Here is a 27420-nt window from a genome sequence, read left to right on the forward strand (position 1 = left end):
GATGTCGGGTCGTCGAGGTGCGGCGACGAAGATGCGTCAATGCTGGAACAGACGAGGGGATTTGCACGCAGTATCTTGATTGAATTGACAGCTTCGCGGGCGAGTTGTACCGGGCTGCCGTCGTTGCGTGTGCTCGTAGTCGCCGGACTCGCTGCCTTGTCCAAAGGGCTCTCTTGGTGCTCGCTCAGGGTAGCGATTTGGGCAGACGTCGGTGGGCAGAGAGGTGAGACATGGGGGGGTTGATATGTGTCTTGGAATCCAATGACGTTCTTGTCGTCGTCGGCTGGCGAGGCTGCGGCGGTGTGGGAGGCAAAAAATGGTCCTTGGACATCGGCCAGCCGATGCAGCGCAGGATGACGCCCAGGATGACGTGCGAGGTGGAGCGCGGGATGAGATGCAACGCTCGGCGCTCTCCTGACCGATTGGGGAGGGAAGCGGACGAAGAGTTGATGGAGATGCCAAGGCGAAGCGTGGAATGGCGAGGACGGGAGGGGAAGGGAAGTCGGGGGGGGGAGGGGAAGAAGGACGGAGCACGGTAGAATCCTTATATATGGATGGACGCAGTTTGCCAACAGGCGGTCGAGCATGAGGGAGCAGCTGCTGCTTGGCGACAGGCAGTCGGTGCACTGGTGAGACCAAACCGTCCTCGGGTGGGCCTGCCAGCGCCTTCGCCGTGCTGCCAGGCGGCCGTCGCACATGGACTGAATGGCCAGTGCATGTTGCGCATGAAATGTACGTACCAGTACCTGTAGCCGTACGGAGCATTGCCCTGCAACTGCTGTACTGTGCCGTACCTGCAGTACCTGATGGAGGTGTGACCGTACGCAGCACGGGGTACCTGATTGCCTGTACTCTGTACACCCCCGGCAGATGCCGACTTGTACACCGACATGCGCGGTAGATGTGCAGGTGCAGTATGGAGTACTTGCGTCGTACTGGCATGGTGCAGGTACTTGCGGGTAGGTGTGCTTGAACTCGACTTGCTTGTACAGCTTGCTACGGAGTGCCGAGTACTTTTCCGTGCCTGTCAGTGTACTTGGGCACATGTACACGTACACGAAGGTGAATATAGTTGTACGTACAGTACTTGCTGCACTTGTAGCTGCACTTGTACAGTACTGCACTTGCACAGTAAGTAAGTAAGTACATGTGAGTATGGAGTACCTAGTAAGTATTAATAATAAGTGAACAAGTTCAGAGTACGGAGTACGGAGTACTTTTACAGTATTAACACGCAGTATTATTACTCCGTACATGTACGGATACAGCGTCTCGAACTTAAACACAGCACCCACCCCACAGCGGGACCTGCGGATGAGAAATGACGCCCAAGCCATGCGCAAAGTGTTGTGTCAACATGTCTTGTTCCGTGCTGTACTTGCTGCCTGCAAACAGGTACAAGTAATCATGCTGTATGTACTACCGGTACGGAGTGCTTGCCGTGCGGAGCACAGTGCTAGTGACGAGCGGAACCGCTGTTTTGCGCCCTGAACAGCCTGCAGCAGGGTGGGGTGGGGGCCTGACCTTGGGGGGGTTGGGAGGGTTCTGAAACCTGCGATGCTCAAAGGTAATGCACCATGATCATGGTGCGCTTGCTCGTCGCTCATGGATTTGGCTCTGCTTCCCTGCCACGCCAACGTCCATATGCTCCGAGATGCGATTGGCGTCATCAAGTCTGCACATGGCATCATGCGGCTTGAGGTTTGTCTTCCGACGGCGCCGATCACGCCAACGCTCATCACGTCCTCTCCCGAGCGTCGCCATGGCCGCTTGAAACACAACACGGCCGCAGGTGCGCCACTCCCAACCTACGGCGGCGCTGTTGCTGGATGCTGGCGCCTCCTTGCATGCAGAAAAATGGCCAGACGCATGTGGACAGAAGCATACAATGGCCAGAGGCACGCAGCTGTACTCTCTCGTCCCTTTTTCGCCATTTCTCGTAGTGTTCCGTTGCACCCTGCCTCTCTTGTTTGATTTGCCTGACCGCCGTTTGCCCGACGATGCCCAGACGAACCCATGCAGTGCCGTGGCATGTCGTCGCAGAGTCATGCCGCTACAGGGTTCTGCTGGAAAAGCACGTACGAAAGAGTTTCGCTCCACCGTCGTGCGGTACGGATTCTGTGCTCCGTAGCGACGGATGCGTTTGGTGCACGATTCTGTTGCTGATGTTGTCGCGACATGCAATGACATCATCCGAGTGCACTCACCAGTTGTTTGCGACCACGATGCGTGGTACCTGGTATAAGGGGGTGACAAAAGTGTCGATTCACTTTGTGGCGGTAGCGCAACCAAGATTGCATCGTCACTTTTGTCTACTGTAGTGACTGTACCTGCTCATGTGTTGTGTTGCTGCTCCCGTGGGGATGGGGTCGTTGGCTCCCCTTTGCTGCTCATGTCAAGGGCGTGCGTCTCTGTTGGCCCCCCCCCCCCATCCGCATTCGCTTCCGCTTCCTGCGAAACCTTGTTGGCCGCATCTTGTCCCCCGAGCCCAGCTGCTCCTGCGCTACGGAAATCGAGTGCGCGACCTACCTGTGCATCCATTCAAAATCGTGGCCTACACGCACGGCCGACGTTGCCCTGCGAGCCGTTGCACGTCACTGCCGACGCCCGCATCTGCGTAGCCTATCGAGAACCCGCCCGGCAGGTGACTGACGGATCGGGCGACCAACAAAATCTCCCCGTCACGCGGCGTACGAACATGGACCGCGTCGGTGCATGAAGTGGTTGGTATTACTCTAGCTATTAAGGTTGAGATGGCATGGCGTCCACACTCGTCTCCAAAATTCAAATGACCATTATTACCCTCCTTTCCCTTTGCTCCTTCTGGCATCAGCAGCATGCGCATACGCTGATGTGGTATCTCGAGGCTGCATTGCGGTCTCATCATTATCTGTATCCGTGCCTGTCCGTGTATTTGTCCCTGTCCCTGTATTAGTCCTGTCCCTGTATCCATGCCTGTCCCTGTATCCATGCCTGTCCCTGTGTCCGTCTGTCGCTGTATCCGTGTCCATATCCATATCCGTATCCTAGCGGTAGCGGTAGCGGTAACCGCATCTGTGCCGTTCATGTCGACTCGCGTCGCATCGTCCGTCGAGCTCCCTTGTCGGCTTAGACCTGGGCGCGTCCGGTGAATTGGGAGCGACTCTCGCGGTGCTTCCACCAGTAGCCAAAGATGCTCAGCGCGGAAATGAGCCAGAGGAGGGCGTTGACGAGGTCGACCCAAACGGCGCTCCTCATGCGTCGGATGGCCGAGTCACCGTCGGAATCGGCGTGGATGAACAGCTGGTTGACGCCGTCAGTGTCGGGGCCTGAACCTGGCCGCCACCCGAGGGAACGTACCGACGCAAAGACGCCAAAGACGGCGATCCATAGGATGAAGAGAAGCCCGCTCCACACGGCGGCGACGAAGCCGAAGCTTCGAATAACAAAGGGGAGAAAGTAGACGACGCACGTCACCGTCGAGAGCACGCCGACAACGACGGCGTACACCTGGAGGCCCATGTTAGTCCCAAGCTTCACGTCGGCTCGCCCTCGGCCATGCCACTTGCCCATTTCGACCGCGCAAAATCGTCAAAAGGATACCCGCTGTTCAGGTCGGTGCCGTAGAGCCCGCAGACGGTGAGGGCGAGGGCGAAGCAGACAAAGTGGAGGCCGCTGAAGACGAAGTAGCCGGTCGAGGTGCTGAAGAGGCCCATGGCGGCGGCGTCGCGGCAGGCGTCGGCGGCGAGTCGAGGAGGTGCTTTTTCGAAGGCGTCGTGAAGCAGTCACCAGCCGCTCGTCTGGTCGTCGTCGACGGCGCGGAATGCAAAATCTTCCTTTGCGGGTACGGCCGAGAGGTGGTGATCCCAGGACGACAAACGGTCACAAGGAGAGGGCGCAACCGAAGAGGGAAAAAAACGAGGCAAAAGAGGCAGAAAAGTTCAAGGAGGGGAGTAGTGAATGAAAAAGGGACCGAATTTCTCGCATCAAGGGTGCTCGTGTGGAGGGGGCGGGGGGGGCGGGGGTTCGGCCTCTCGCAAGTATGGTCGATGTATTTGGGGATCGAGGGTTGGTGGTTGCTAAGCGTCATTCCTGCCCCTGCCATCCAACCCCCCTCCTCCCCCCATCGCCCCTTCCCCCTTCTCCCCTGATATTTAGTGCAGGCTCGACCCAGCAGGGCGGGTTGCGACTGCCATGTGGGAATTCCGGTGGTCCCCATCACATGATTTGGCTTTCCATTCGTGTCCATTTGTCTTCACCGTCCAACAACACGTCGGAACAACACGTCAGTCCTCTGTTTGCCCGAGCGATGCATCATGCTCTGCCACATCCCATGACAGCAACCTCGAGACGGCGGGAGTCGCGAGCCCCTTTGTGACCGATTTGGACGTCAGCAGCAAGGGAACGCGGAAGCGGCAGCCGTTCATTCCATTCCCCTTTTAGCAGCTCGCGGCCGTCACGTCGACGACGGGCAGGCAGCAGTGGACACCATGTCCATCATCCTCACCCGCTCGCCCCGCCCTTTGGCCCCCCCGTTGCCCCCCCCCCCCCCCCCCCCGAGACCGTTCCCGCCGCCATCAGCACTCAGAACGAAGGGATCCTCGCCAGCCAACGGCGCGCCGGTGGCTCGGTCGCTGCCTCGCTGTGGCTGGTGCTCCCTGGCTGGTGCTCCCTGGCTGGTGCTCCCTGCCCGCCGGAACTCGCCGCATCTCGCCGCCACGCTCGTCAACTTCACGCCGACGCGCTCGTCGAGGGCCGCGATGCGCCGAGTGGCCTTTGATTCATTTATTCGAGCGCGACCCGTCGTCGCATTGCCTCGCGAGAAGCAGCGTCCTACAAGCATGGTGACGGCCGCCTCTTCCCGCCTTGGCCTCGGTACCGCATTGGCCTGGGTACCGCCTTGGCCTGCGGCACCCGTTTCTGCTCGCCACCCGTTTCTGCTCGCCGAGCGCACCGAGACGCCAAGCGAAGCGCGACCGTGGCCACCCTTACCGATCAGGAGCAGGGGCCTGCTGCGTCGTCTCTTCGCTCGCCGCCTCCCTAGGCAGGACGGGCGCCCCATGGCTTCCTCGTTGTACCTAATGGATTGGTTGGCTCGCCGTTGGCCAATGTGTGTTGGTCCGACTCGATGGATGGACGCTAAGCCTGCCCGACGCGGCGCAACATGCAAGTTGCACGTTGCGGCATAGATGCGCCCCACGACCTGCCTAGACTCTGGGCCGAATCTTTCCTCCTGGTTCCGCACCTTGCCTGCCGAGCTCTAGGCACAATCTCCACCTCGTCCTCGACGGCCACGTTCAAGTCATGTCTCGTCCACCTCGACGTCGTATTCTCGGCGTCGGCGCCCTGGGCACGAAGCCGGGTACCCCGTCACGGTCGGGTCGAAGCCAGCCGGCATGGCCTTTGCCTCGCGCCTCACGACCAGGTCGACGAGGGCAGAGCGCCGGCCGATGGACCTTGGCCGTGGCTCGAACCTCGACTAGACGACGAGGGTTGGCCAGTTCGTTTCTGCCCTCCCGGTCCCGCCGTGTCGCCTTCACCGAGCCGTCGTCGGTCCCGTTATGGTCTACCTCGAGCGCCAGGCGTGCCCGTCCCCGAAAGGCAGGCAGGCACGCACGCACGCGGGCGTGAATGTGCGGCGCCCCATCTTTTTCCTCGCGAGGTACGTGAGATGCCGACCATGCAATGCCATGATCCGTCGTGGACGTCCCGTTCAGGTTCGTCCAGGCTGTTGCCTTGATGGGCCTCCCGCCGGCCTTATAAGCTCGCGAGCCTCCTCGATCTCTCGGCCGTCCCGTCCAGTCCCCGAACACTCTCTCGCGCGCGACAGCATACAAGGGCCATCGGACCGCATCTTGCCGTCGAGCACTCTCTTTCCAACGCCACCATGTGCAGCCAGACATCGGGCGGGACCCTGTCCCTCGTCGACTGGTGTCAGCCCAGCTACTGGCAATGCGTACGCCTACGCATCCCGTCCCCGGCATGCTCTCCGTCGGTTCGGCTCGCTAAGATGACATGCACAGTGCCACTGCCGGACCGGATGGTTCTCGGTCGCGCTCGACGCGAGCTGTCCGAACTGTCAATGTTACCGGTGCTCCAATTGCGTCTACTCCTTTGGCGGATGAGCGCCCTCGGGACAAGTCTCACGCTGGCACCCGGCGCCTCGCCCGACAGCCGACTCGTCGGGAGGAATGTACAAATGTTCACGCAGCAGCGACGAATCGGCATGCTCTCATGATGAAACGACGGATGATAACGATGCACCATGATGTTTTTTCTCTCACGCCAGCGCAAGGATACGGATAAAAGGGATAGACACACATAGACGAGACGGCGAATATTTGCGAATGGATATGAATACTTACTTGACCATGCGATTTGACTCCTTGACTTTGCACGGTACCGTCCGTAGCCCGTGGGCGGTGAGACGAGACGGAGGCAAGGAACCCTGTCGCGAGCCTCGACTACGGACTAACGGGCACGTGTCGATGAATGACACGGCATGTCGTGTCGTGCGTGTCGTGCGTGGTGAAGAGAAGAGGAGGAAAATGAATTCGGAGAGGTTGCGTCGTGTCGGGTGACGATGCCGTGACCGTCGTTGTTGCTGCCTAGACAGCTGGAACGGGGAGACGGCGGGGGCCGCGGCCACTGTCGAGCCTAATTGGTCGCCTAGAAGCCGGTATGGAATCAGCCTGACGACCATCTACGCGACCGACTCATGCGACCTGGCGGGGTTTGATGTTGGTGTACGAGCGATTGGACCAAGAAGTGAGGCGGCTTGCACACGCATGCACCCTTGTGCGCATGTCGAAGCAATGCGAATAAGAACGGGTTGGGGGGGCGAGCAACGGCCCGGCTTCGGCGGTCGAAATGCTTCACCAGAGAGTCTATCGAGCTCGAAGAAGACGGCATCTATTACGATTACTCCACCACGGTGAAAAGAAACGAAAACGACTTTACTGCTCATGGCGAAACGGGATGCAAGGTACGTTGGCCATTTTACATCGTGATTTTTTTTTAATAAGGAGGAGGGGAAGAGCAGGCAAGGCAAGCAAGGCAAGGCAAGGCAAGGCAAGGCAAGGCATGGCAAGGCCAGGGGAGTCAGCGGACCGAATGGCGGTATTTTCGCCTTATGACCACCCGCGCCGGCGGCCCCACTCCGATCCCCTCCCATCGGCTCCGGACCGCGCTAATCCCCCTACCCTTCCCCAGCTTCTCACCCTCCCCCTCCCCCACAGACGGCATGGGAACTTTATTCTCGCAGCTGCAGGGCGCCTCTAGCGAGGAAGTTTCCTTTGCATCCTCCCAAGCTTCCATTGCATACTCGTAAGCTTCTCTGCTGCCGCCGTCTCTCGCGCTCCCCCGCAGTCGACCCGAGGGATACATACTTTGTCCGCAGACACCGTTTCATCGTCGCCACCGATCAGGGACGAACGGGAACTGAACGGGTCGGAAAAGACGCCGAAAGAGTGGCGGCGGACGCCCGAGGAATCATGGCCATGGACGACCTCGCCACCCATCAGTCGGCGCTGCCGAACCTCCGCGACCTCACCGGCCTCACGCCGAGCCTCACGCCGGGACTCGTCTTCCGCTCCGCCGCGCCGGCGCCGACACCCTCGGCCGGCGCCGCCCTCGCCTCCCTCGGCATCACGCACATATTCGACCTCCGGTCCGCCACCGAACTCGACGGCGCCCTCGTCATCGTCGAGGTGCCGCCGCCGATCCAGCGTCGGCACGTGCCCGTCTTCACGCGCGACGACGACAACGACGACTTTGCGCCCGAAGCCGTCGCCTGGCGGTACCGCGCCTACACGGCCGAGGACACCGTCACGGGCTTCCGCGATGCCTACGCCGCCATCCTGCGGGCCGCCCCTCGTGCCTTTGCCGAGGTTCTCGCCCACCTCGCGCAGCCGGATCCCACGCCTTGCCTCGTCCACTGCACCGCCGGCAAGGACCGCACCGGCGTCCTCTGCGCACTCCTCCTCACCCTCTGCGGCGTTCCCGATCAGCTCGTCGCGCGCGAGTACGCGCTCACCGAGGATGGCCTCCGTCCCCTGCGTGCCGACATTGTTCAAAGGTTGCGGCGCATGCCCGCGTTGGATGGCGATCTCGCCGCCGCCGAGAGGATGCTGAGTGCAAAGTGCTCCCCCCCCCCCCCCCCCCCCTCTTGTCCCCCTCGTCTCTCCTCGTCCCCCCTCACCCCCCTCTTCTCACCCTCGGCATCCCTTGGACCGCTCCTCGTTTCGCTAACGTGCAAGCGACCCGACGCAGACCCGAGAGTATGCTCGCCACCCTCGACATGGTCCGTCAAGAGTATGGCTCCGCCGAGGACTATGTCATCAACCAGTGCGGCCTCTCCGCCCAACAGCTGGCGCAGCTTCGCCGGAACCTGGGTGCCTCCGACGCGCAGACGGCAGCCTCTGAGCCGCCGACCTCGACGATGCGACAGACGCGTTGTGCTGATCTTGTCATATAATTCAAAGGGGACCCTCCCGGCTGGCATCAAACATGCAAATAAAAATACAAGATGCAACGGCTTCGCTCGACCAACCATCCCATCCCCACCCGGCGTGCGAGCAACCTGCGCACACCCACGGTCCGGCCATGTTCATGGCACCGACGTGGGAATCTTGACGACGCCCCGCTTGCGGTCATCAAACGGTGCGCCGTATCGCCATCCCACCCCTTTCCTCGATCGCCCGTCGCGACCGGCGTCGTCGACGTCAATCTCCTTGAACCGAAACTCGTACCGGTCCGTCCGCACCCGCTTCGTCCGCTTCTCCTCCCACTCCTGCCGCCGGACGAGCCGTCGTGCCACCTCGTCCTCCTCCCTCTGCGTCGCCTCCTTGAACCGTTCCATGCTCTCCTCGCGGCTCTTGCCCGCGAGCACCTCGCGCTCCATCGATATCAGCTCCGGCTGCGGCGACCGCGCGTCGGCCGAGAGCATCGTCTCGTGGAATGCCTTGGCCGCGTCCTCGCGGGTAAAGTGCCGCGACTCGGCCACGGGGACGTAGAGCTGTTGCATCGTGAGCTTGTGCACGTGCACCTCGTTGACCGGTTCGTGCGGCGTGTTCTGCTCGCCCTCGCGGTACGACGTCTTCGGGAGCATGTTCATGACGGCTTTGGCATAGGGGATGGCTAGCTTGTTGCCCTGCTGCGCGTCAGCTTGATGCGGAAAAGTCGGCGAGATCAAAGTTCAGCCTGAGGGGGTGGATGATGCGATCAGGAACACAAGTTTTCTAACCACGTGTGTGTCTTAAAGACTAATCGAATTTTTTTTGCATGTCTCATCATTGCATCCGGTCCGTCGGGTCGTGTGTGTCAAGAACAAAAATCAAGTCGTCGCGGCACTCACATCTTTCACCCACTCCTTCTCCACCTCCTTTAGCCGCACCACGGCGGCGACCCTCCGGACGTCGACGCCGAGCTCGGCCGACACGACCTTGAGGGCCTCGCCACGCTTCGTCACCTTTTCCCAGATGAGCTCTCGCGTTTGCTCGTCCAGGACGGGCAGGCTGCGGAACAAGGGATTTTGCGGAAAGGGTTGGTCCGAAAAGGGCCCCAGGTACCGCGGGCCGCGGCCACCCTCGGCGAACTCCTGGCCTTCACGCGAGTTGATCCACTTGAACATCTGCTGCCGTGCGCGGCTCATCTTTTCGTGGCACGGCGTCATCGTGAATGTGCGCCCAAGGGCCGGCCTTGTCCGGCACCACGACTGGCCAGAAGACGACGTCGCCAGCGACACGGATCTCGTGGCCATACCGCACGGTATTCTGGGAGGCATGGTGAAGAATGTGTTAACTGCAGTGAGGAGCCGTCGTTGGATTGCTCATTCTGCGCTCTGCGCCGCTGCCAACGCCTCTACCGATCGATGTGTGACCGGGTGGTGGATGCTGATGTGAATTTGAATCAAGGAAATGAAGGAAATGAGGAGGAAGAGTTCGTGTGGAAGCAAGCTGTGAGCTGCTTTTTTCCGCACCAAGCTCGGCCTGCTTGTTGTTCCGGCCGAAAAGCTCGCTCCAGCGTGGCCTTCCCCCACCCCCATGTTCCACCCAAAACACCACCATCCACCACTCGCAACGCCATCCATCACCCACAACACCATGCGGATGCTGCACGCGACGATGCCACAGAAAGATGCCTGTGCTGGCTGGCGAATTCGTTGAATTGTGCTTCATAGCAACTGCACGCAAATATTCACGTTATACTATAGGAGAGCGAGAATGGGACACGAATGTGGTGATACATCCTCTTCCAACGACGCCCATGCAGTACCGACGACCGATTACCGTATATGGATGGAGCCTCCCCTCGACGTCCTTGACAATGGCTGGCGCAAGAAACCATGCATTTCGCAGTCACAAGATGCAGATGCTTGTTTTGCAGCCAGAGCAGCCATTCATGCCGCTCAGCCAATGCACCTCGTCATCATCCGGCACCCTGCCTCCATGTCCTTGGTCGCGGCGGCACCGTCCATGGGTCGGACCGAAGCCAATCTCGTAGCCCGCCAACCACCCGACGCATCTCTCAAACATGTGCTATGTGCTGTACTTGAAATCTTCGACGCCCGATTCTGGAGGACAGACCACGTCATGGGTCATTTTGAAGCCGACAGAGAAGCGCGATTCTTCTTGGCCTTTGCTTTCGCCCTCTCGAGCACCTTGGCACGCTCCTTGGCCTCTTCCTGGGAAAAATCCTTCCACTGGCGCCAGCCGTCAAAGTCGATGAGCGCCTGCATGCAGCCCCATTCCATCACCTTGCGCTCGAGCCAGACAAAGTTGACGGGCTACGCGGTCAGCGGATCGACGTCGCGCCGTACGAGCGGGGAGGAGGCATTACCTTGGTCAGGAAGTCGTTGCACCCGGCGGCCAGGGCCTCGTGTCGGTCGCTCTGCAGCGAGCTGGCCGTCAAGGCGACGATGATGACGGGGCTCTTGAAGAGCGGAATGTTGTCGAGCCGGTCCTGCTCCTTGAGCTCCGTCGGACCTCGCGGCTCCTCCTGCACGCTCCCCGGCGACTGGGAGAAGACGCCGATGGAGTTGACCCTCTCGAGTCGGCGGATCTCGCGCGTGGCGTCGAGGCCGTTCATGACGGGGAGCTGAATGTCCATGAGGACGAGGTGGAAGCCGCCGCTCCTCCACTTCTTGACGGCGTCGCGACCGTTCATGGCCGTCTGCCAGCGCACCTTGAGTCGCTTCACAAAGGCCTCGAGCAGCTTAAGGTTGATGGGGTTATCTTCGACGATGAGCACGTTGATGGGCGGCACCGTGCCGTTGAGCACCGTGTTGGCCGTCGCCTGCGTCGAGTAGTCCGCGGCCTTTTTCGTCTTCTTCATCCTCGTGCTGGATGAGCGCGGAGAGGAAGGCCGGGGCGGTGGCGTCGCGACCCTGGCCGGTATCGGTTCCGGCGCCGGCCCGGGCGAGGTCGGCAGCGGCGTCTTGACCGTCGGCAACGTCTGGTGTTCTGAAGCGCTCGAGTGAGTCCGAGCATGGGGCAGCCGCGGCGTGAAGTGCATGTTCATACCGTGGCCGGGGGCGGCGGATGCCACCGGCTTCTCCGCCGTCATCGTCGGCGACGCCGGGTGCTGCTGCCGAACCAACCTCGGCCGATCGGATCGGTCCCTGTGCGGCCGAGGCCTCGTGCCGCCGGGCGAGGGGATGAGAGGTATGTGGCCGGTGCCGAGGACGGCGATGGAGTGGCCGACGGTGCCGTTGGTTTGCGCGCTGGGTGCTTGCTGGGTATGGGGCGACGGCACGGCCATGACGGGTGGGAAGTATCCTTCGCCGGCCTCGGACGGACGCCCTTCGTCCGTCACGTAGTAGGTCGTCGCCCCCGGGTGGAGGGAAGGCCGAGGCGAAGCCTTGGGGGTGCGGCGTGGAATGTCGATGACGAGCGCCTCGTCGACGGTTTGGCCGCCGGGGTAGTATCGATCGAGCGTGCGGGCCATCAGCTCCTCCGGTCCCAGCGTCCTCTCCCTTTCCTGATCCCGAGGGTGGAGACGGATGGTGAGATCGGGCGAGTCGAATATGCGGCCGAGCGAGTTTGCGTATTTGCGGAGGATCATGTCACGGACGTCGTCGACCAGGTCCTCCTCGTGAATCGTGATGGTCGTGGCCGAGGCATGGGGTCGCCTGACCCAAACCTTTCGCGTCACCATGTTGATGTCGACAGAGAGGCCGCGGCTCGTCTGCGGTGAGCCACCCGCACTCGCACCTGCTGCCTCGTTTCGATCGAGGTAGCGGCCGTAGAGCGGGAGATGGGGGCCCTGGTGAGGGTGCGGGAGGGTTGAGATTCGGTCGGCCTTTGCCACGCCAGACGCGACGGCAGCTGCCGTTGTCGGTGCAGCGGCGGAGGGGGGTGCGGTTCTCAGCAGCTCGTCGTCGTCGTGGCCATGGTGTGGCTGAGCGGCTGGCTCGATGGAGCTCGATCTCGACGTCGAAGAATTCGGGAGCTCGTCAAGGCTGCGCAGCTGGGCCGTGACGCGGGAGCAGGTCGGCCGCCCGTGGGGTCGCTCGAGGGCGGCGGTGGAGGGAATGGAGCACGACGCTGGCGATGGTGGGCGAGGTGGAGGAAGAAGGCAGGGAGGAGTTTGTGGTGGAGGAGGAGGAGGAGGAGAAGGTGGAAGAAGAGGCGGACGAAGAAGAGGTGGACGAAGAAGAGGCGGACGTAGAAGAGGCGGACGAAGAAGAGGCGGACGAAGAAGAGGCGGACGAAGAAGAGGCGGACGAAGAAGAGGCGGAGGAGAAAGAGGCGGATGAGGAAGAGGCGGAGGAGGAGGAAGAGGCGGAGGAGGAAGAGGAGGAGGAGGAATTGAAGCCAAAGTTGAGGTTGCCGTTGCGGCTGGAAGCTCAACCAGGTCTAGGCTGGCGTTTCGGGCTAGGGAGGCTGCAGCGCGCCTCTCGGAATGGGGGTGGCCGTTGGCAGGCCTGACAGCTTCTGCCGTAGCTTCAGCGTCGGCTCCAGCAGCACCACCGTAAACCAGCAGCGGCCCTGAGGGCCCTGAGGCGACGGGTCTCGCTTCCGCACCTTGGCCTGCATCACAACGGTATTCATCAACGCCATCGACAGCGACCAGAGTCACCAGACATGCGCTGCTTCCCCCTCCATCAGCCTTGGAATTGCTCGTCGTTTGACTGGCCAGCGACGAGACCTCAGGACCTTGCTCAGTCTGGAGCATTGACAGGCTTTCGGTGCCAATTTTGGAGGTGGCCATCGACTCGGCTGTCGAGCGTCGCCGCCATGCGAGTCGCGCCTTGATGCGGGATGCGATTTCGGAAGCCATCGTTCCCAGGCAAGGCACAAGAGGGCATCTCCCTTATGGCGCCAGAGAAGCATTATTCCTCGCTGTAGACGGGGTGGCAGAGGAAGGGGAATTGGGTGTCGTGAGGAGGCCATCGTCTACCAGGATGCACGGCCAGCAAATATTCCACGTACATGAGTCCGCATCCATGCCCCGTCTCCTGCCACCCCGTCATACCTCGGACCAGGTAGAAACAGGAATGATGTTATGTCACATTGCTGCTGCGATCTGACTAATGCCGTCTTCGTGTTGTCTTGGTTGTGTGACGTTGTGTGGTATGATAATGGCACGACTTTGTTGCACTGGCCCTGAACGCCTTGGCTGCCCCCAGCATAGCGAACAACAACGGCGACATGAATCACGGCTTAGGCGTATCAACTGCAACACGATGGAATAAATTCCCGTACATCTATATTTTAGTTGGTGATGAACCCAACACAGCTGCATACCATCTCAAGATTTTCAGTAATTATCTCGTGAATAACCAAGCACAACCAAGTACGTCCCGTACCCGTTTTGCAACAGTTTGTAGGTGCCTGGTATTACAGGTAGGGCTATCCGTAGCTGTACACCTTACAGTACAGTACGTACTGTTACCCGTAGTTGTACAACACAGCTACAGTAAAAGTACTTGAGTACGGAGTACATGCATACTTACTCTACTTGAGACGAAGTACTGTAAGTACAGTACTTGGACGGAGTAATTGTATGGAGTGAGTACTTGTATGGAGTCATGCCTGGTACGTGCCTACTGGATACTGCCATAACAGGTATGCTCCGTAGAAGTGCCGTAAAGTACCTCCATGTACGGAGTACTAATAGTAGGTACTACCTTTCAGGCCAGGAACACGTAATAGAGTATGTGCAAGTACTCTGTAGGTACAGTACAAGTACTGCAGGCCTTACTTACTTGTACTGTACGCACCGCTTGAAATAGGTACAACTGCTAAAACAAACACGAACACTAATGCCACGGACAGACGCTACGGAGGGGGTACCTTGCCTACTATACTAGTAGCATTAATTACTATATGGGTTGCAGCATGTCGTGAGCTTAAGCAGGTTCCTGCAAATTACTTTCGTACTGTACAATACAGTAGCTTGATAAGTTACTCCCTCACAACTTTGTCCGCAATGCCATGCTCAGATTCGTCCCCCGATTCCAAAAATCAAAATACCGCAACAATGACGAGTACCCAAGCAAGCTCTCGACAAGTCGCAGTTGGCTCCGAGAATGTCACCACCTTGGCATCCAGGTCCCCAGGCTACCAGGTGCGGATCGAGGCACAGAATCGTCGCCGTGAATGGCTTCAGCAGAACCCCTCATACTTTGATCGCGTGGAGCATGAGCTCGCCGGTACGCTCCGAGTGACCGCCCGACCCCCTCTTTTCAAAGCGTAGACTACCGGGTTTGGGAACGAAGCCGCTAAAGGACCTTGTTCAGACCCCAACCTCTACGTTCGCCTCGTCAGGCCCTTTCAGACTGCGGCGGAGAGAGAGGCCGAAGCTAGGACGAAGGGGTTCGGCCTCACCCTCGAAGCAGACCTCGCCCGCGGCGAGCAACGGCTGTCCGATCTGGCCTCCCCATCGTCTGCCACGGAGACGGCATCTCTTCCTCACCACGGCACCAACGGCAGCGGCGCTCGCTCACACAGCCGCACGGAAATGACGTCGGACAATTCATGGGACGACGTCGAGCCCGCGAGCCGCGAACACGGCCACCGACTTTGGCGTGCCTTTCTGAGCGAGCGCTTCATTCGCGGACGTGACGACGATTTTTCCTACTCGGTCGTCGACGAAGACTGGACCCTAGACGTCACGGCCACGCGGGAGGCGCAGGACGAGTGGTTTGACGATGAAGAGCCCGCATGGGTTGACGGCGGAGCGGAGGCCAGCAGAGGCGAGACGGGAATCCAGGACTTTTGATGTCGGCAAATGCCCGCCACCTGCCTTGGCAACCTTGATCGACAACGTCGAGACTAGACGACACAGGACGCCAAGCCAAAGGAGTCAAAGCACGAACCGCTTGAAGCCGTCCTTGGCGTTGATGGAGTATGATTTGGGAGACGGAACATGGCACGAACGAAAACAAAAGCTGCAAATGTACGTCGCAGATGGCATCGGCCGACCTGTCGACGGCAACCTGAGCTCACGTGTATTAGTTGCCGACAAGCACCTCGATCGTACGTGGATCGGATGGGGTCGGACGGATTCTCATCCATCACGGCTCGCACAATCGCTGTTGCCAAGGGCATTTCTTATTCGACGACGCCGCGTGGACAGGTTTCTCTCTCCATGCACCGGTGCCCATGCATCTATTCTACGTTACACCCTGACCGAGGACGACGGCATGAGGCTCATCAAGCAAGGCTCATCATCATTCCACCACGCCGAGCCGCAACTTGTTCAGCGCGTCCTCGTACTTGGCAGGGCTGTGGTCCGTCAACATGCGCGTCCCGAAGCGCACCTCGCTGAAGCGCCCCTCGACGTCGCGGATGTACTTGAGCACGACGCGGCGTGCCGGCCGACCCAGGGACCCCTCGTCGGGCAGCATAAAGGCATCCCGCCGCAGCACGGACTGGCTCTCGATGGCAAACACCTCCCCTGGGGGCAGGAGCCGGGCGCTTTGGAAGTTTTCCCGCAGCGCGTCGAGCGCCGGCACGATCCACTGCTCGTCGGCCTCGCCCGGGGTCGTCGTGTCGAGCGGCGTCGTCGTCTGGTAGACGGCCCGCAGGGTGTACCACATGCGGGCCCGGATGTCGGCCTTGGTCCTGTTCTCGTCCTGCTTGAAGGCGAGGGCGAGGGCCTGAAAGTCGTGGAGGAGGCCGAGCGAGAGATGGGGCACGATGTCGTTGCCGTGCACGACGGTGGTGACGAGCCCGCGCGTGATCTTGCGCAGCGGCGCCGACATGACGCCCGGCGGGCCGTAGGCGTAGACGTGGATGCGGCGGCCCGACGGAAGGCGAATGTCGCTGGGCCGGCGGCCCTCGACGACGGCCGTCCCCGGCGCCGACTGCAGCAGTCGCAGGTGCGGCTCGACCGAGATGACGAAGCCGGGGCCGTCGGGGTTGGGCTGCGAGAGCATGACGCCGAGCAGCGAGGTGACGCCGCCGCCGAGCGAGTGGCCGCAGAGGACGAGCCCGTAGTCGGGGAACTCGACGAGAGCCTTGCGGATGGTGACGAGAACGCGGCCGTCGTCGCCGTAGAGGAGTCGGCGGGCGGACGCGTGGATGCCCTTGTGGACCTTGTACCGACGACCTCGCCAGGCCATGTCGTCGTACTCGCACGTCATGTCGGCCATGACGTCCTCGAAGCCGAGGGTGCCTCGGCAGGCGAGCACGACGGCCTTGGCCTCGTGGTCGAGGGAGATGTAGTGCACGAGGGGCACGCCCGTCCCCGTCGAGCCCGTCGCGTCGGCGCCGCCCTGGGGGTCGACGAAGGAGGCGAGGAGGATGTTGTCGGCGCAGGACCGCGTGTGGTGGACAAAGTGCCGCACGTCGTTGTGGGTGCCGTCCCAGACGCCGAGGGCGGGCATCTCGGTGGAGATGCCCATGAACTTGAGGAAGTGGGAGCCGTAGCAGGCGGACGAGAAGCGCATGTAACGGGCGATGCTGGGCAGCAGATGGCCGGCGGGAAAGGTGCCGTCGACGAAGCCCTCGCGCCGGAGGGTGGCGAGCGCGTCGGACGCGTTGTAGGCGCTCTTCTGGTAGTAGGAGGAGAGGATGAGCGAGGACTGCGAATCGTTGGTCGCCAGGCTGTAGAGGCTGGGCGCGTACGACGTCGATCGCCGATGGCTCGTCCCCTTGTGCGGCGAGGGGGGGACGGAGGGGACGGAGAAGAGATCGGCGCGCGGCGGCCGCAGGGTCGACTCCTGGGTCGAGTAGTCGGTCCGGACGATGGTCGGCGACGCCGGCCGCAGCTCTCCGTTGGCGCGGACGGTGTAGGAGCCGGCCTGGGACTTGACGGAGTCGCGGCAGCGCTCGTGGATGGAGACGAGGCTCGCCTGGGACGAGCATCTGGGCAGCGGCTCGGGCGTTTGCAGGGCGCGTCGGGCGGCCAAGCTGCCGCGCCTCGACTGCGACTGCGACTGCGACTGCGACTGCGACCCCGACTGCGACTGCGATTGCGAGGGCGTCTGCGACTGGGAATGCGGCTGCGAATGCGACTGCGACTGCGACTGCGACTGCGACTGCGACGGCGACTGGCCTTGGCGTTGATTCCGCGGCCACGGCTTGGCCTTTGCGTCGACGGGGCTGTTTCCGCTGCTGCTCGGGGCCTTCCACTGCGGCCGCGGCTTGCCGAACGACGGGCGACTTCTGTCGGTCGGCGACGGTTCTCTGTTCCACATGCTGGAGAGGGACTGGCCGCCGCCCTTGAGGACTTGCTTGAGGCCGCCCCTCTTGTCGCCAGGCTTGCTGATGACGGACTCGCTCCTCCTCTTGGAGAGGAGTCGCTTGCTCGTGTGCAGGCCCGGCCGCGACTTGTCGGCGGCATCACGGGTGAGCGGGACGCCGAGCGGCAGCCGTTGCTTCTTCTGGTTCGCCGTCGTCTCGGACAACGGCGCCTTGCCAGGCGGTTGGGCGTCCAAAGTCTGCCGTCGCTCAGGCGCGACGTCGCCCCCAACAAGGGCACCGACGGTCGAGGACGAGGACGAGCTCGAACTCTCCCATCCTGGAGAGGCCGCCTCAAAGGCCGTCATACCGGCCGGCAAAGCAGGCGAGGTGTTGGTGAAGGCGAGGGACTGGTCGCGGGGACCGGGACCGGACATGGGCGCCTTGCCATGTCCAGCGAGAGCGGCGGGCGGGTCGTCGATGATGGCGACGACGGCGCGGCCGGACGGCTCCTCGTCGCTGCGGATGGCCGTCGTCCTCAGCTTGTCGCGCTCGATGCGGTAGACGACGCGGAAGACGGAATCGCGGCCCTGGCCGCGGGGCGTGGCCGGTCGATGACCGCCCGACGAGGTCAGGCCCAGGCCCCGGGTCTCGACGATCTGGGCGCCGGGCGGGGTGGGGAGGGTCGGCAGGGACTGGCCCTCGACGTCGACGGTGATGGTCTGGACGGACGAGACGGCGTTGGAGATGGAGACGGTGGTGCCGGCGGGCAGCGAGGCGACGATCTGGCTCTTGAGGCGGGCCAGGACGGCCTCGTCGTCGGTGGCGGCCGAGGGGCTGTCGTCGAGAGGCTCGGAAACGTGGTCGGCGTCGTCGGACGGACGGCCCTCGACGTCGACGCGCTCGCCGTCGTTGAGGACGACGACGTCCCAGATGACCTCCTCGTAGGCAAGGCGGCGGCGCTCCTCGGCGGGCGACCTGCGGCAGGCCCGCTGGAGGTAGGCGAGGGCGCTGAGCCCGAGGACGAGGTCGAGGACGCCGACCTTTTCGCCGCAGACGCCGGTGGCCGGGTTGTTGAACTCGCGGCGGATGAGGGTGATGATGCTCGCCATGGCGCGCGACGAGTCGGTCGAGCCGAAGAGCTGGTCGAGCGAGGAGAGCATGAGGCGCGAGACGTCGGAGGCGGCGGAGATGGTGGAGCCGGTGAGGCGGAAGCTCGCGGCGGTCCAGAAGACGACCTGGGTGACGGCGTAGTGCAGGTTCTCGAGGCTGCGCTCGAGGATCGTCTCGGCGTCGGCGGCGGCGAGGTCGGAGCGGGGGCCGGCGCGGGGGAGGGCGTCGCGGGCGGCGCGGCTCAGGACGCCCTCGACGAGGGCGCGGGCGAGCTCGAGGCTCGAGAGGGTGGTGACGCGGGCGGCATCGAGACCGTAGATGCTCGCGAGGGAGCCGAGGCGGATGGCGAAGCTCGTCGAGCGCGTGGCGACGCTGACGACGCGGGCGAGGGGCGCCGGGAGGAGGGTGCGGCTCGTCGACGTCGTCGTCGGGGGGGCGGCGACGTCGCCGGCGTCAGCCATGACTGACGGGGCTACGGTGCTTGCTACCTTGGGGCTCGTCCGTCTACGAGCATGGGTACGTAGGCATCGCGCGGCGGCTCGCTGCGTGCGTCGTCGATGGCGAGGGGAGGGGAAGGGAAGGGGGGGGTGGGCTAGAAGCGAGGACGAGGAGGAGGGCTGTCGCAGGAGGGACGTCGTACGAGATGGGATGTCGTTGGACGAGGAGTCGGGATGTCGTTGGACGATGAGTCGGGATGTCGTTGGACGAGGAGTCGAGATGTCGTCGGATCGGCGTCGAGGAGGGTGGTGAGACGGCGACTGTGGCCGCGCGCCTTGCTCTCGCGTCGCTGCCGATCTCTCTCCGCTTCAATCTCGCTCTCGCTCTCGCTCTCTACACCTTGTCACGGGCATCCGAACGGCACGAGCACGGCGAGAAACGGTCGACGTCAACAAGGGGAGGGGCGTGCTGCGGTTGACGACGGGGGAAAGGCATGCTTGCATGTGACGGCCGGCCTCCTGGAATGAGGTAATGCGACGAATGAATGACTCGGGAGGGCGGCCGTGGCGGAGGGACCCACGTCGGGCGGTCGTCGCGTGCCAATTCAACCTCCGGCCCACGGCGAGCATGCCGGTGCCAGAGGGGACAGAGGGGAACGATGGGTTGCTCGAGTGACGTGTCCCGGTCGCTCCGCGGCGAAGCGGAGAGCACGAGGTGCGAATGCCGGCGAACGATTCGCTCGCCGTTCTCGTCGCCGCGCCCTCGTGCTCCCTCCTGCCCATGACCATTACGGCGCAGCGCAGAGGCAGGCAGGCCATGCTCGCACCGTACGAGTGCTTCGACGCATCGCCGCCTTTCCGCCGCCTTTTCGTCTGCACGAGCAACAGCAGTCTTGCTCGCGCCGGCGCCTCCTCCGAGCCCCGACGGAGCGGCGGCAGATGGTCGTCGGCGCATCAACACTTGGGTGCACGGGTGAGCGTACCGTACGCGCACTGTACAGGTGCATGTACCTATCGGAGCGTTTGGGTCCTCCAGCTTGTACCGGCACGGCACGGATGCATTGCATAGATTGTTCTAGCAGGTAATTAATAATGGATGGCTGTACTTGTGCACCACGACGGCTACATGAAAGTACTGTACATGTATACGCATCGAGTGCAAGTGTGCGGTGCAAGCGGTGCAAGTATTTAAGTACTTGCAGACGGAGTATATTGTGCACTATTAATACCGGTCCTGTGCAAGTACAAACGGAGGTATAATATTGTGCACTACCGTGCTGCCCGAAGTATGGAGTAAGTACGGAGTACAGACGGAGGTATACTGTGCACAACCCGTGCTGCCCGAAGTACGGAGTACAGGCGGAGGTATATTGTGCACAACCCGTGCTGCCCGAAGTATGGAGTACAGGTGGAGGTACTGTATATTGTGCACAACCTGTGCTGCCCAACGTACAGACGGAGGTATATTGTGCACTACCCACGCTGTCCAATGTACAATAGTACCCTGTACAGTACATTGGATGGATGCTAGCAGGTGCTGTAGTTGTAGTACCAGCCCGCACGTACTAGCACCCACAGGTATGCAAGTATTTGGATGCAAGTACTGTACGTGCCGCACTCTGCACATGAAGTACAGAAGAAGTACACTGTGCGCTACCTGCTCTGCCAGTATTGCATAAGTGGGTAGGTAGATTGCACCAGTGGGAAATGCTTGTACTGTATTCCGTATCTGCAAGTCCTACACATACGCACAACTTGCTTCTAGGTACAACTACATGTGCACATGCACGCATGTAGGTAGGGGCTTGTGCTGTCCGTGCGGGCTAGAATGGAGTCTACTGTGCACTGCTTGTCTGGCCGTGTTGCATACAAGCAGATGGTACAAGCAGTGGGCAGATGCGTGTATTTGTGTTCACATGCACTACGGAATGATTGCATGTGCTCCGTATGCCGACCCCGTACGTATGGGCATGTGCTGTAGGTGCACGTATGTATGTGTTGTGCTTGGCATGTTGCATGCGGCACTACATGAAGAATGCTGCGCATTGCCTTTGCTGCCGTACTGCCTGGATTGTACGGGCAGATGCTTGTCTGCACCACGCCGAGCGGACTCGACGTACAGTATGCTTGCAGGTGTGCATGTACTGTAGGTGTACTTGTGCTGCCCGTATGCATGGCTTGTGCGGGTAGATCTTGTATGTGCTGTAGGTGGCTTGTCCTGCACGTATCGCAGTGATGCTGGTACGGGTAGATGCTTGTATTACTTGGGCGGTGCATGTAGGTGTACTTGTTTGTGCTGCCCGTAGTATTGCATAGCTTGTACGGGCATGTGCTTGTATGCACCACGGCATTGTATGCACCACGCCGCGCGCGCTCGCTCCGGGTACATTACGCTTGCAAGTAAGTAGATGTGCAGGTAGGTGTGCAACTACAGTACATACTTACAGTCAGTCTACAGTACTTGGGTGCTTGCACAACTATGCAGCACACCGTGCGGGCTCCACGTACGCTTGTAGGTGTCCATGTAGGTGTACAACTACAGTACTCGGCTGCTTGTGCAACTACGCAGCGCACCATGCGGACTCCACGCACGCTTGCACCGTAGGTGTCCATGTAGATGTACTTGCGCTAACCGTATTGCATACCTAGCTTGTACGTGTAGTATTAGTTGCTTGTATGCACCACGCTGTGCAGACTCCATGTACGCCTGCAAGTACATCAGTGTCCATGTAGGTGTACTTGCGCTGCCTGTATCGCGTAGCTTGTACGGGCAAGATGCTCGTATACACCACACCTTGCGGACGACACGTACGCTGGTAGGTGTGTTTGCAGGTGTAGAGTTCTTGTGCTGCCTGCATTGCGTAGAGTGATCGGGTCGAAGCTTGTGTGCTGCGCTTGTTGCTGTCCTTTGGCTGCCCGTATTGCATGGAGTGTGCGACTGGATGCTTGCATGCACCTCTCGGTGCCGACGAAAGTAACGCTTGTACGTTGCAGCTTGTCGCTGTACTTGGTGCACTGGCGGGAGTCCTGCACGCAAGTACAGCACCATAACAGTACTTGTCGTTGTGCCGACTGCATGTACTTGTACACTGTACGGTGTGCGGAGTGTCGAGCCATAGGTAGCTTACGGAAGACGAGGTGCTGTATTTCCTGGACAAAAAAAACCGCACAACGTACACTGCTGAGCTCAAGTACTAATACATACGCAAGCACTCCGTGCAAGTCCACAAGTACAGCGTACGTACTTGGGAGTGATTCAGTGTACAAGTACAACTGCTTGTAGGGAGGTGTCTTGGGAGTGATGCAGTGTACAAGTACAACTGCTTGTAGGAAGGTGTCCTGTACATGCGCAGTGCTCCGTGCTCCGTACCTTGTACACCTACCGTACGGAGTACCTGCACGTACAACTACTGAGAGTACTTGTACTGTGCGAACCGGCATCTATTTTTAGACCGCACGCAGCGTGGGAGCATGCTTCCATGTACAAGTACTTGTGCTACGGTAGTGGTATAGTGGGGTGACAAAAGTGTCGATTCACTTTGTAGTATTGACGCAGCAAAATTGAATCGTCACTTTTGTCTAGTAATGTACTGTAAGTACTTGCTGCGCTCAAAGTACAGGTGCGATCCCCCGCACCTGCAGTGGTCCTTCAGGGCAGTCGAGACCCCGACGTCGCCGCAAGCAGGCACGACTCGCCCCGCGGGGCAACCGCCGGCCAACCTCGCTCGCTGGGGACACTTTGCCATTCCCTCGCCCTCTCCATCCTCCGTCAACCCGCCAGCAACGTCCCGTCAGTCTCCGGCAGTCGATCCCTCCCGCGTCGTCGTCCCCCGCGTCGTCGTCACCCGCGTCTCCGGCCGAAGCCGTCGAAAGAGCGAGCCCGCACGCACCCACGTGAAAGGCAGCCGCCCATCGCATCGCAGCCCGGAACAAACGACGGCAGAGAGGCCCCCGATGGCAGCCGATCAAGGCCTTTTCGCCTCGACGCTCGTCTCGTCCGACGTCACCCTCCCCGAGGGCTACAAGCTGCGACCTCTGCGCAAGTCCGACCACGGCACCGGCTTCCTCGAGTGTCTGCGCGTCCTGACGACGGTCGGCGACATAAGCCGCGAGGGCTTCGACGCCCAGTTCGACCGCATGCGGGCCCAGGAATCCTACTACGTCATCGTCATCGAGAACGAAAAGGGCGCCGTCGTCGCCACCGGCGCCCTCATCGTCGAGCATAAATTGTCCGTGCCCCTCCCCTCCCCACTCGCCTCGCCTCGCCTCGATGACTCAAGGCCGGCGCCCTCGCTGACTCTCCCCCCAGCATCCACAGCCTCGGTGCCGTCGGCCACATCGAGGACATTGCCGTCTCCAAGTCGGAGCAGGGCAAGAAGCTCGGCCTGCGCCTCATCCAGGCCCTCGACGCCGTCGCCGAGAGGGTCGGCTGCTACAAGAGCATCCTCGACTGCAGCGAGGCCAACGAAGGCTTCTACCTCAAGTGCGGCTTCCGCCGCGCCGGTCTGCAGATGGCGCACTACTACGAAGCCGACAAGGCCAAGTCTTCATGACGCGTCCCTCGCCGCCCTCCGCCGTGGCCCTTGTCACTTTGTTCTTGTACGGGCCTTGGCCGGGTCCGCCGTCACCTCTTCTTGTCCATTGGCCCGGTGGCAGGTGGCGAGGTCGAGGGCGAGCCAGGCCGTGTCCCTTGCCGCGTCGACGCATGACGCTGGCCGGGTCCGCCGTCGCCTCTTCTTGTCCATTGGCCCGCTGGCAGGTGGCGAGGTCGAGAGCGAGCCAGGCGGTACATATAGACAGCGTTGCTCAACAGGATACACCTAAGCCTTCCCGTTCCTCCTCGTCCACCTCGTCTCATCACCGACGGTTGCCGTGCTCGCTGGCTGCACGAGCATGCACGAGCACGTCCGGCCTGTGCAGACACACCATGGACGAGCCCGGCACGATCCGGGGATGATGCGTCGCAGCCCAGGGCCGTCATGCCGGAAGCGGCAGTCCAAAGCACACATGGATCGGCCATCGTCCTGCCGTGAACTTGGTCCGATTCGGTAAAGAGAACTTCACATGGTTCGGTCACGCAAAGCGGTACGAGTATGTACAGGTAGAGTACGAGTATGTACAGGTAGAGTACGAGTATGTACAGAAAGAGTACGAGTATGTACAGAAAGAGTACGAGTATGTACAGGTAGGGTACGAGTATGTACAGGCATGTACAGCTAGAGATCATCAGCGCTCGGCCTCACTACTCCTGCCTTCTTGCCTGCTGCGAGGCATGTGGAGAGCACGAGTCCCGATGCCATCGACCGTTGCCTTCCTTGGCCGCCGTCGGAAATCTCTTCGAGTCCATGCACGCGCCCTTTTTTTTCATGCGAGTCCTGCCGTGGCTCGTACGTGACCCTCCACCGGGTTCCCTCGTCCATGATGACAGGGACCTCGACACCCCATTCCCGTGTATCCGAGAGCCGTCGGCCGTGACCCTACGTCGCCCTCACCGTCATCCAGTCTTCGAGCAGTACCTTGCCGGTCCAGACGACCTTGGTAGAGTCATCGCCGAGCCATTTGTTGACGTGTTCAAACTTTGCCAATTTCACTTGCTTTGGCATATCCGCACAAGTTGCCGTCAATGAAATGCCTGTATTAGAGTCGATTGTTCGTAAGCCCATGTTTGATTTCGTAAGCAATCGGACTTGGACGGTGCCTACCTTGAAATAACCATTGGTCGCTGAATATCAACGTTCTATACTCTTCCATTATTTGTATTTCTTTGATGTCACGAAGTTGAACCCTGCTGGTACCGAACATGTCTACGAGGGGAATTGTGTCCTTTTTCGTGTATCCCTGGGATACGTTCTCGCCAAGGGCAATCTCTCGCTTGCCTTGTTGGAAGGCGAGGGAGATGGCATCATCAGTCCCGGCTGTCATCTTGTCGGCTATTTTAAATTCATACTCGAGCTTGCTGATTGTCGTGCAGGGAGGTGTCATGTGCCAGTTCGCCTGGGTAACGTTGATGGTGGCAACATCGGCCCAGGTGTACGGTTTCCACAACCATGCGGTTGGATGTTGGTACCATGTGGGCTTGGCCAGAATGTCGTTTTGCACTTGAAAGCCTGGCGTGATGCACTTTGCGCGTAGGCTTATGTCTGCGGCAAGGCTGCCGTTAGCATGTGTGCTGCTTTCCGTTTCGTCGTCGAGCCATACCTTTAACCTTCCACTTATCGTTGAACATTCCGTTGGGGATGGCCTTCCAGAATGCTCCACTGTCGGCGAGGGAAACGGTATGAATGCCGTGAAGATCAATCACGGCTGAGCCGAAGGCTTTTTTCAAGTCGATGGGAATGGTCTTGGTGAATCCGGCATCAGGGTCGTACGCAATGGGCTCGGTATGCTTACCGGCTGGGCCGGCGAGCGTAGCCTGGATGTAGTCGTACGTGCCCGCTCCAAACTTGGTGGATAATTCAAAGTAAAGGTCGAGGCTCGTTATCTTGCTGCAGAGGGAAGATATCTCGTTGTACGGCTTGACCAGAGATCGTAGCTTGGAGCAACTATCGGCTGCTAGAGCATCAGTTTCGTATCCACAAGCGGTCGAGTGCCATTCGTTACGAACCATGAACCTTTTGCTTTTCCTCCTGAGAGGGTGCACTGGATATCGATCGTCGTCCGAGTTGGCTCGAAGAATAGGCAAAGCCCAGCAGGAGGAGGACGTCACACTGGGACGGGGTTAGTGAGTTGGTGTTGATCCTGTTGTTCAGATCCGGATTGAGCGACGAGAAGTCGACGCCGCCAGAAACGGGATCGACCGTCATCCCAGGGACCGGCTCGTATGGTTGGGCCGGAGGCGGTCGCTGCGTCTCGGCCTGCGCTTCGCGGTTCATCTGCTGGACTTGCGGCCGACGGCTTTGCACCCAGGACCCGGACGAAGCGCCGAAATCGACGTAGATGTATTCGCAGATGTGCGAGTTGAGCACCTCTCTGGTGACGTCGAGACCGTTGGGGTCTCGCAGGTAATCTCTGAATGTGGCATATGGCGTTCCGGGGTTCCTGGAGAGTCATTATCGGCATCCAGCCCCGTCCTCGTCGTTGCTTACTCACCTCGCGACGACAATGTGAAGCGTGCCACGGGAGGTGACGTAGGTGACGCCCATTTCACGGGGCGAGCCATGCCTCGGAAAGGCAACAGTATTCCACCTGCAATGAGGATTCCGATCCGGTCCGGGGCCTAAGGCTTCCTGCCTGCCGCGTAACGTGTAATAGGAGAAGGAGAGTCCGAGCCTTTGCGCCGCAAGAATCGTGTCTTCTCGTGTCAGACCGTCTCCTACTCCGCCTCCGGGTTGGGCTAAGCCGCTACGACGCAGAACTTCCTCGGTCGTCGTGCGCAGGAGCCTGGCGGCAGTGGCAAAGAAGCAGAGATTTGGCACATTATTGTTCTGCAGCCAGTCGAAGATGCTCGTATTCGGGAGTTCTTGGTTCGCCGTTGGTGCCGTACTTGCCGTTTCTGCACTGATTCCTGTGTGGTTCTCGTCGTCAAATGCATCTTCACTCTTTTTTTTTTCATCGTCATCTCGACGATGGATGGACGATGTCTTGGCCGAGCCTTTTTTTTTATATTCAAACACAGGATCAGCTATGCCGTGCCCTGTCGTGGAGAAGTCGGGAGGCTCGAGTGGCAGAGCCAGAAGGAGTCATGTTCCCTCGATCGACTTACCGGCACTGTGGCTAGTCACAGCTCCAACGTGACGGGTCCAAGAAGTAGGAAACCTTTCCACCGCAGCATGCTTGTCCTCTGGGAATCCGACGACGCCGGCGGTGGCATATTGACGGCCCAGAACTGCCAGCACGGCAAGTGGGCACAAGGAAATACGCATCTTCGCTTTCATGCAGGGCAATGCATCGAGAAATCGAGAGCGGGTATAGAAGAAAGTGAGCGAAACGGGCAAGGTGCATTATATATGAGTCAAGATGCCTCGAGTCCAGCGAGGAGGCGTCCTGAATGGGGTCAGGACCTGCACCGTCCGTCGTGTCTCATCATAACCAGTCGACCCGGCCCATGCTCCCCCATGAGCACAAGTGGGCTGCTAGCGTTGTGCTTCTTCTGCTGTACTTGCTGGCACAAGCTGTATTCGATGTGGAATATTCCAATATCTGCACCTCAACATGTAGGTATTCCACATCCGCTGTGGAACGACAGATACGTTGCCCGAGGCTTCTGCGGCAGCTCCGCAGGTCTGTCTGTGCAGGCAAGCATACCTAGCCGTATTCATCCC

General features: G+C 60.4%; 8 protein-coding genes across 8 annotated transcripts; 3 read left to right on the forward strand and 5 right to left on the reverse strand.

Moving 5' to 3' along the window:
• Nucleotides 1-3108: 3108 nt before the first annotated feature.
• DCS_03990 (uncharacterized protein) lies at nucleotides 3109-3695 on the reverse strand (the record flags this gene model as incomplete). Its single annotated transcript, XM_040801302.1, has 3 exons — nucleotides 3109-3282; nucleotides 3340-3489; nucleotides 3663-3695. 3 exons carry the CDS (start codon nucleotides 3693-3695, stop codon nucleotides 3109-3111), a joined length of 357 nt encoding a protein of 118 aa, XP_040656335.1.
• A 3527-nt stretch (nucleotides 3696-7222) lies between these two features.
• Nucleotides 7223-8455, forward strand: DCS_03991 (uncharacterized protein; the record flags this gene model as incomplete). The annotated part of the gene is made up of 3 exons (XM_040801303.1): nucleotides 7223-7305; nucleotides 7379-8119; nucleotides 8251-8455. The coding sequence occupies 3 exons, from the start codon at nucleotides 7223-7225 to the stop codon at nucleotides 8453-8455; spliced, it is 1029 nt and encodes a 342-aa protein (XP_040656336.1).
• A 132-nt stretch (nucleotides 8456-8587) lies between these two features.
• On the reverse strand, nucleotides 8588-9763 carry DCS_03992 (uncharacterized protein; the record flags this gene model as incomplete). The annotated part of the gene is made up of 2 exons (XM_040801304.1): nucleotides 8588-9130; nucleotides 9335-9763. 2 exons carry the CDS (start codon nucleotides 9761-9763, stop codon nucleotides 8588-8590), a joined length of 972 nt encoding a protein of 323 aa, XP_040656337.1.
• Nucleotides 9764-10576: 813 nt separating this feature from the next.
• DCS_03993 (response regulator receiver domain-containing protein) lies at nucleotides 10577-13260 on the reverse strand (the record flags this gene model as incomplete). The annotated part of the gene is made up of 2 exons (XM_040801305.1): nucleotides 10577-10765; nucleotides 10819-13260. 2 exons carry the CDS (start codon nucleotides 13258-13260, stop codon nucleotides 10577-10579), a joined length of 2631 nt encoding a protein of 876 aa, XP_040656338.1.
• Nucleotides 13261-14463: 1203 nt separating this feature from the next.
• On the forward strand, nucleotides 14464-15204 carry DCS_03994 (uncharacterized protein; the record flags this gene model as incomplete). Its single annotated transcript, XM_040801306.1, has 2 exons — nucleotides 14464-14635; nucleotides 14723-15204. 2 exons carry the CDS (start codon nucleotides 14464-14466, stop codon nucleotides 15202-15204), a joined length of 654 nt encoding a protein of 217 aa, XP_040656339.1.
• Nucleotides 15205-15655: 451 nt separating this feature from the next.
• On the reverse strand, nucleotides 15656-19183 carry DCS_03995 (lipase; the record flags this gene model as incomplete). The annotated part of the gene is made up of 1 exon (XM_040801307.1): nucleotides 15656-19183. One exon carries the CDS (start codon nucleotides 19181-19183, stop codon nucleotides 15656-15658), a length of 3528 nt encoding a protein of 1175 aa, XP_040656340.1.
• Nucleotides 19184-22744: 3561 nt separating this feature from the next.
• Nucleotides 22745-23712, forward strand: DCS_03996 (acetyltransferase; the record flags this gene model as incomplete). The annotated part of the gene is made up of 2 exons (XM_040801308.1): nucleotides 22745-23388; nucleotides 23469-23712. The coding sequence occupies 2 exons, from the start codon at nucleotides 22745-22747 to the stop codon at nucleotides 23710-23712; spliced, it is 888 nt and encodes a 295-aa protein (XP_040656341.1).
• A 924-nt stretch (nucleotides 23713-24636) lies between these two features.
• DCS_03997 (uncharacterized protein) lies at nucleotides 24637-27021 on the reverse strand (the record flags this gene model as incomplete). The annotated part of the gene is made up of 6 exons (XM_040801309.1): nucleotides 24637-24791; nucleotides 24862-25299; nucleotides 25358-25708; nucleotides 25764-26197; nucleotides 26249-26750; nucleotides 26862-27021. The coding sequence occupies 6 exons, from the start codon at nucleotides 27019-27021 to the stop codon at nucleotides 24637-24639; spliced, it is 2040 nt and encodes a 679-aa protein (XP_040656342.1).
• Nucleotides 27022-27420: the final 399 nt, after the last annotated feature.

This window comes from Drechmeria coniospora, chromosome 02 (genome assembly GCF_001625195.1).
Source record: "Drechmeria coniospora strain ARSEF 6962 chromosome 02, whole genome shotgun sequence".
Classification (NCBI taxonomy): Eukaryota; Fungi; Ascomycota; class Sordariomycetes; order Hypocreales; family Ophiocordycipitaceae; genus Drechmeria; species Drechmeria coniospora.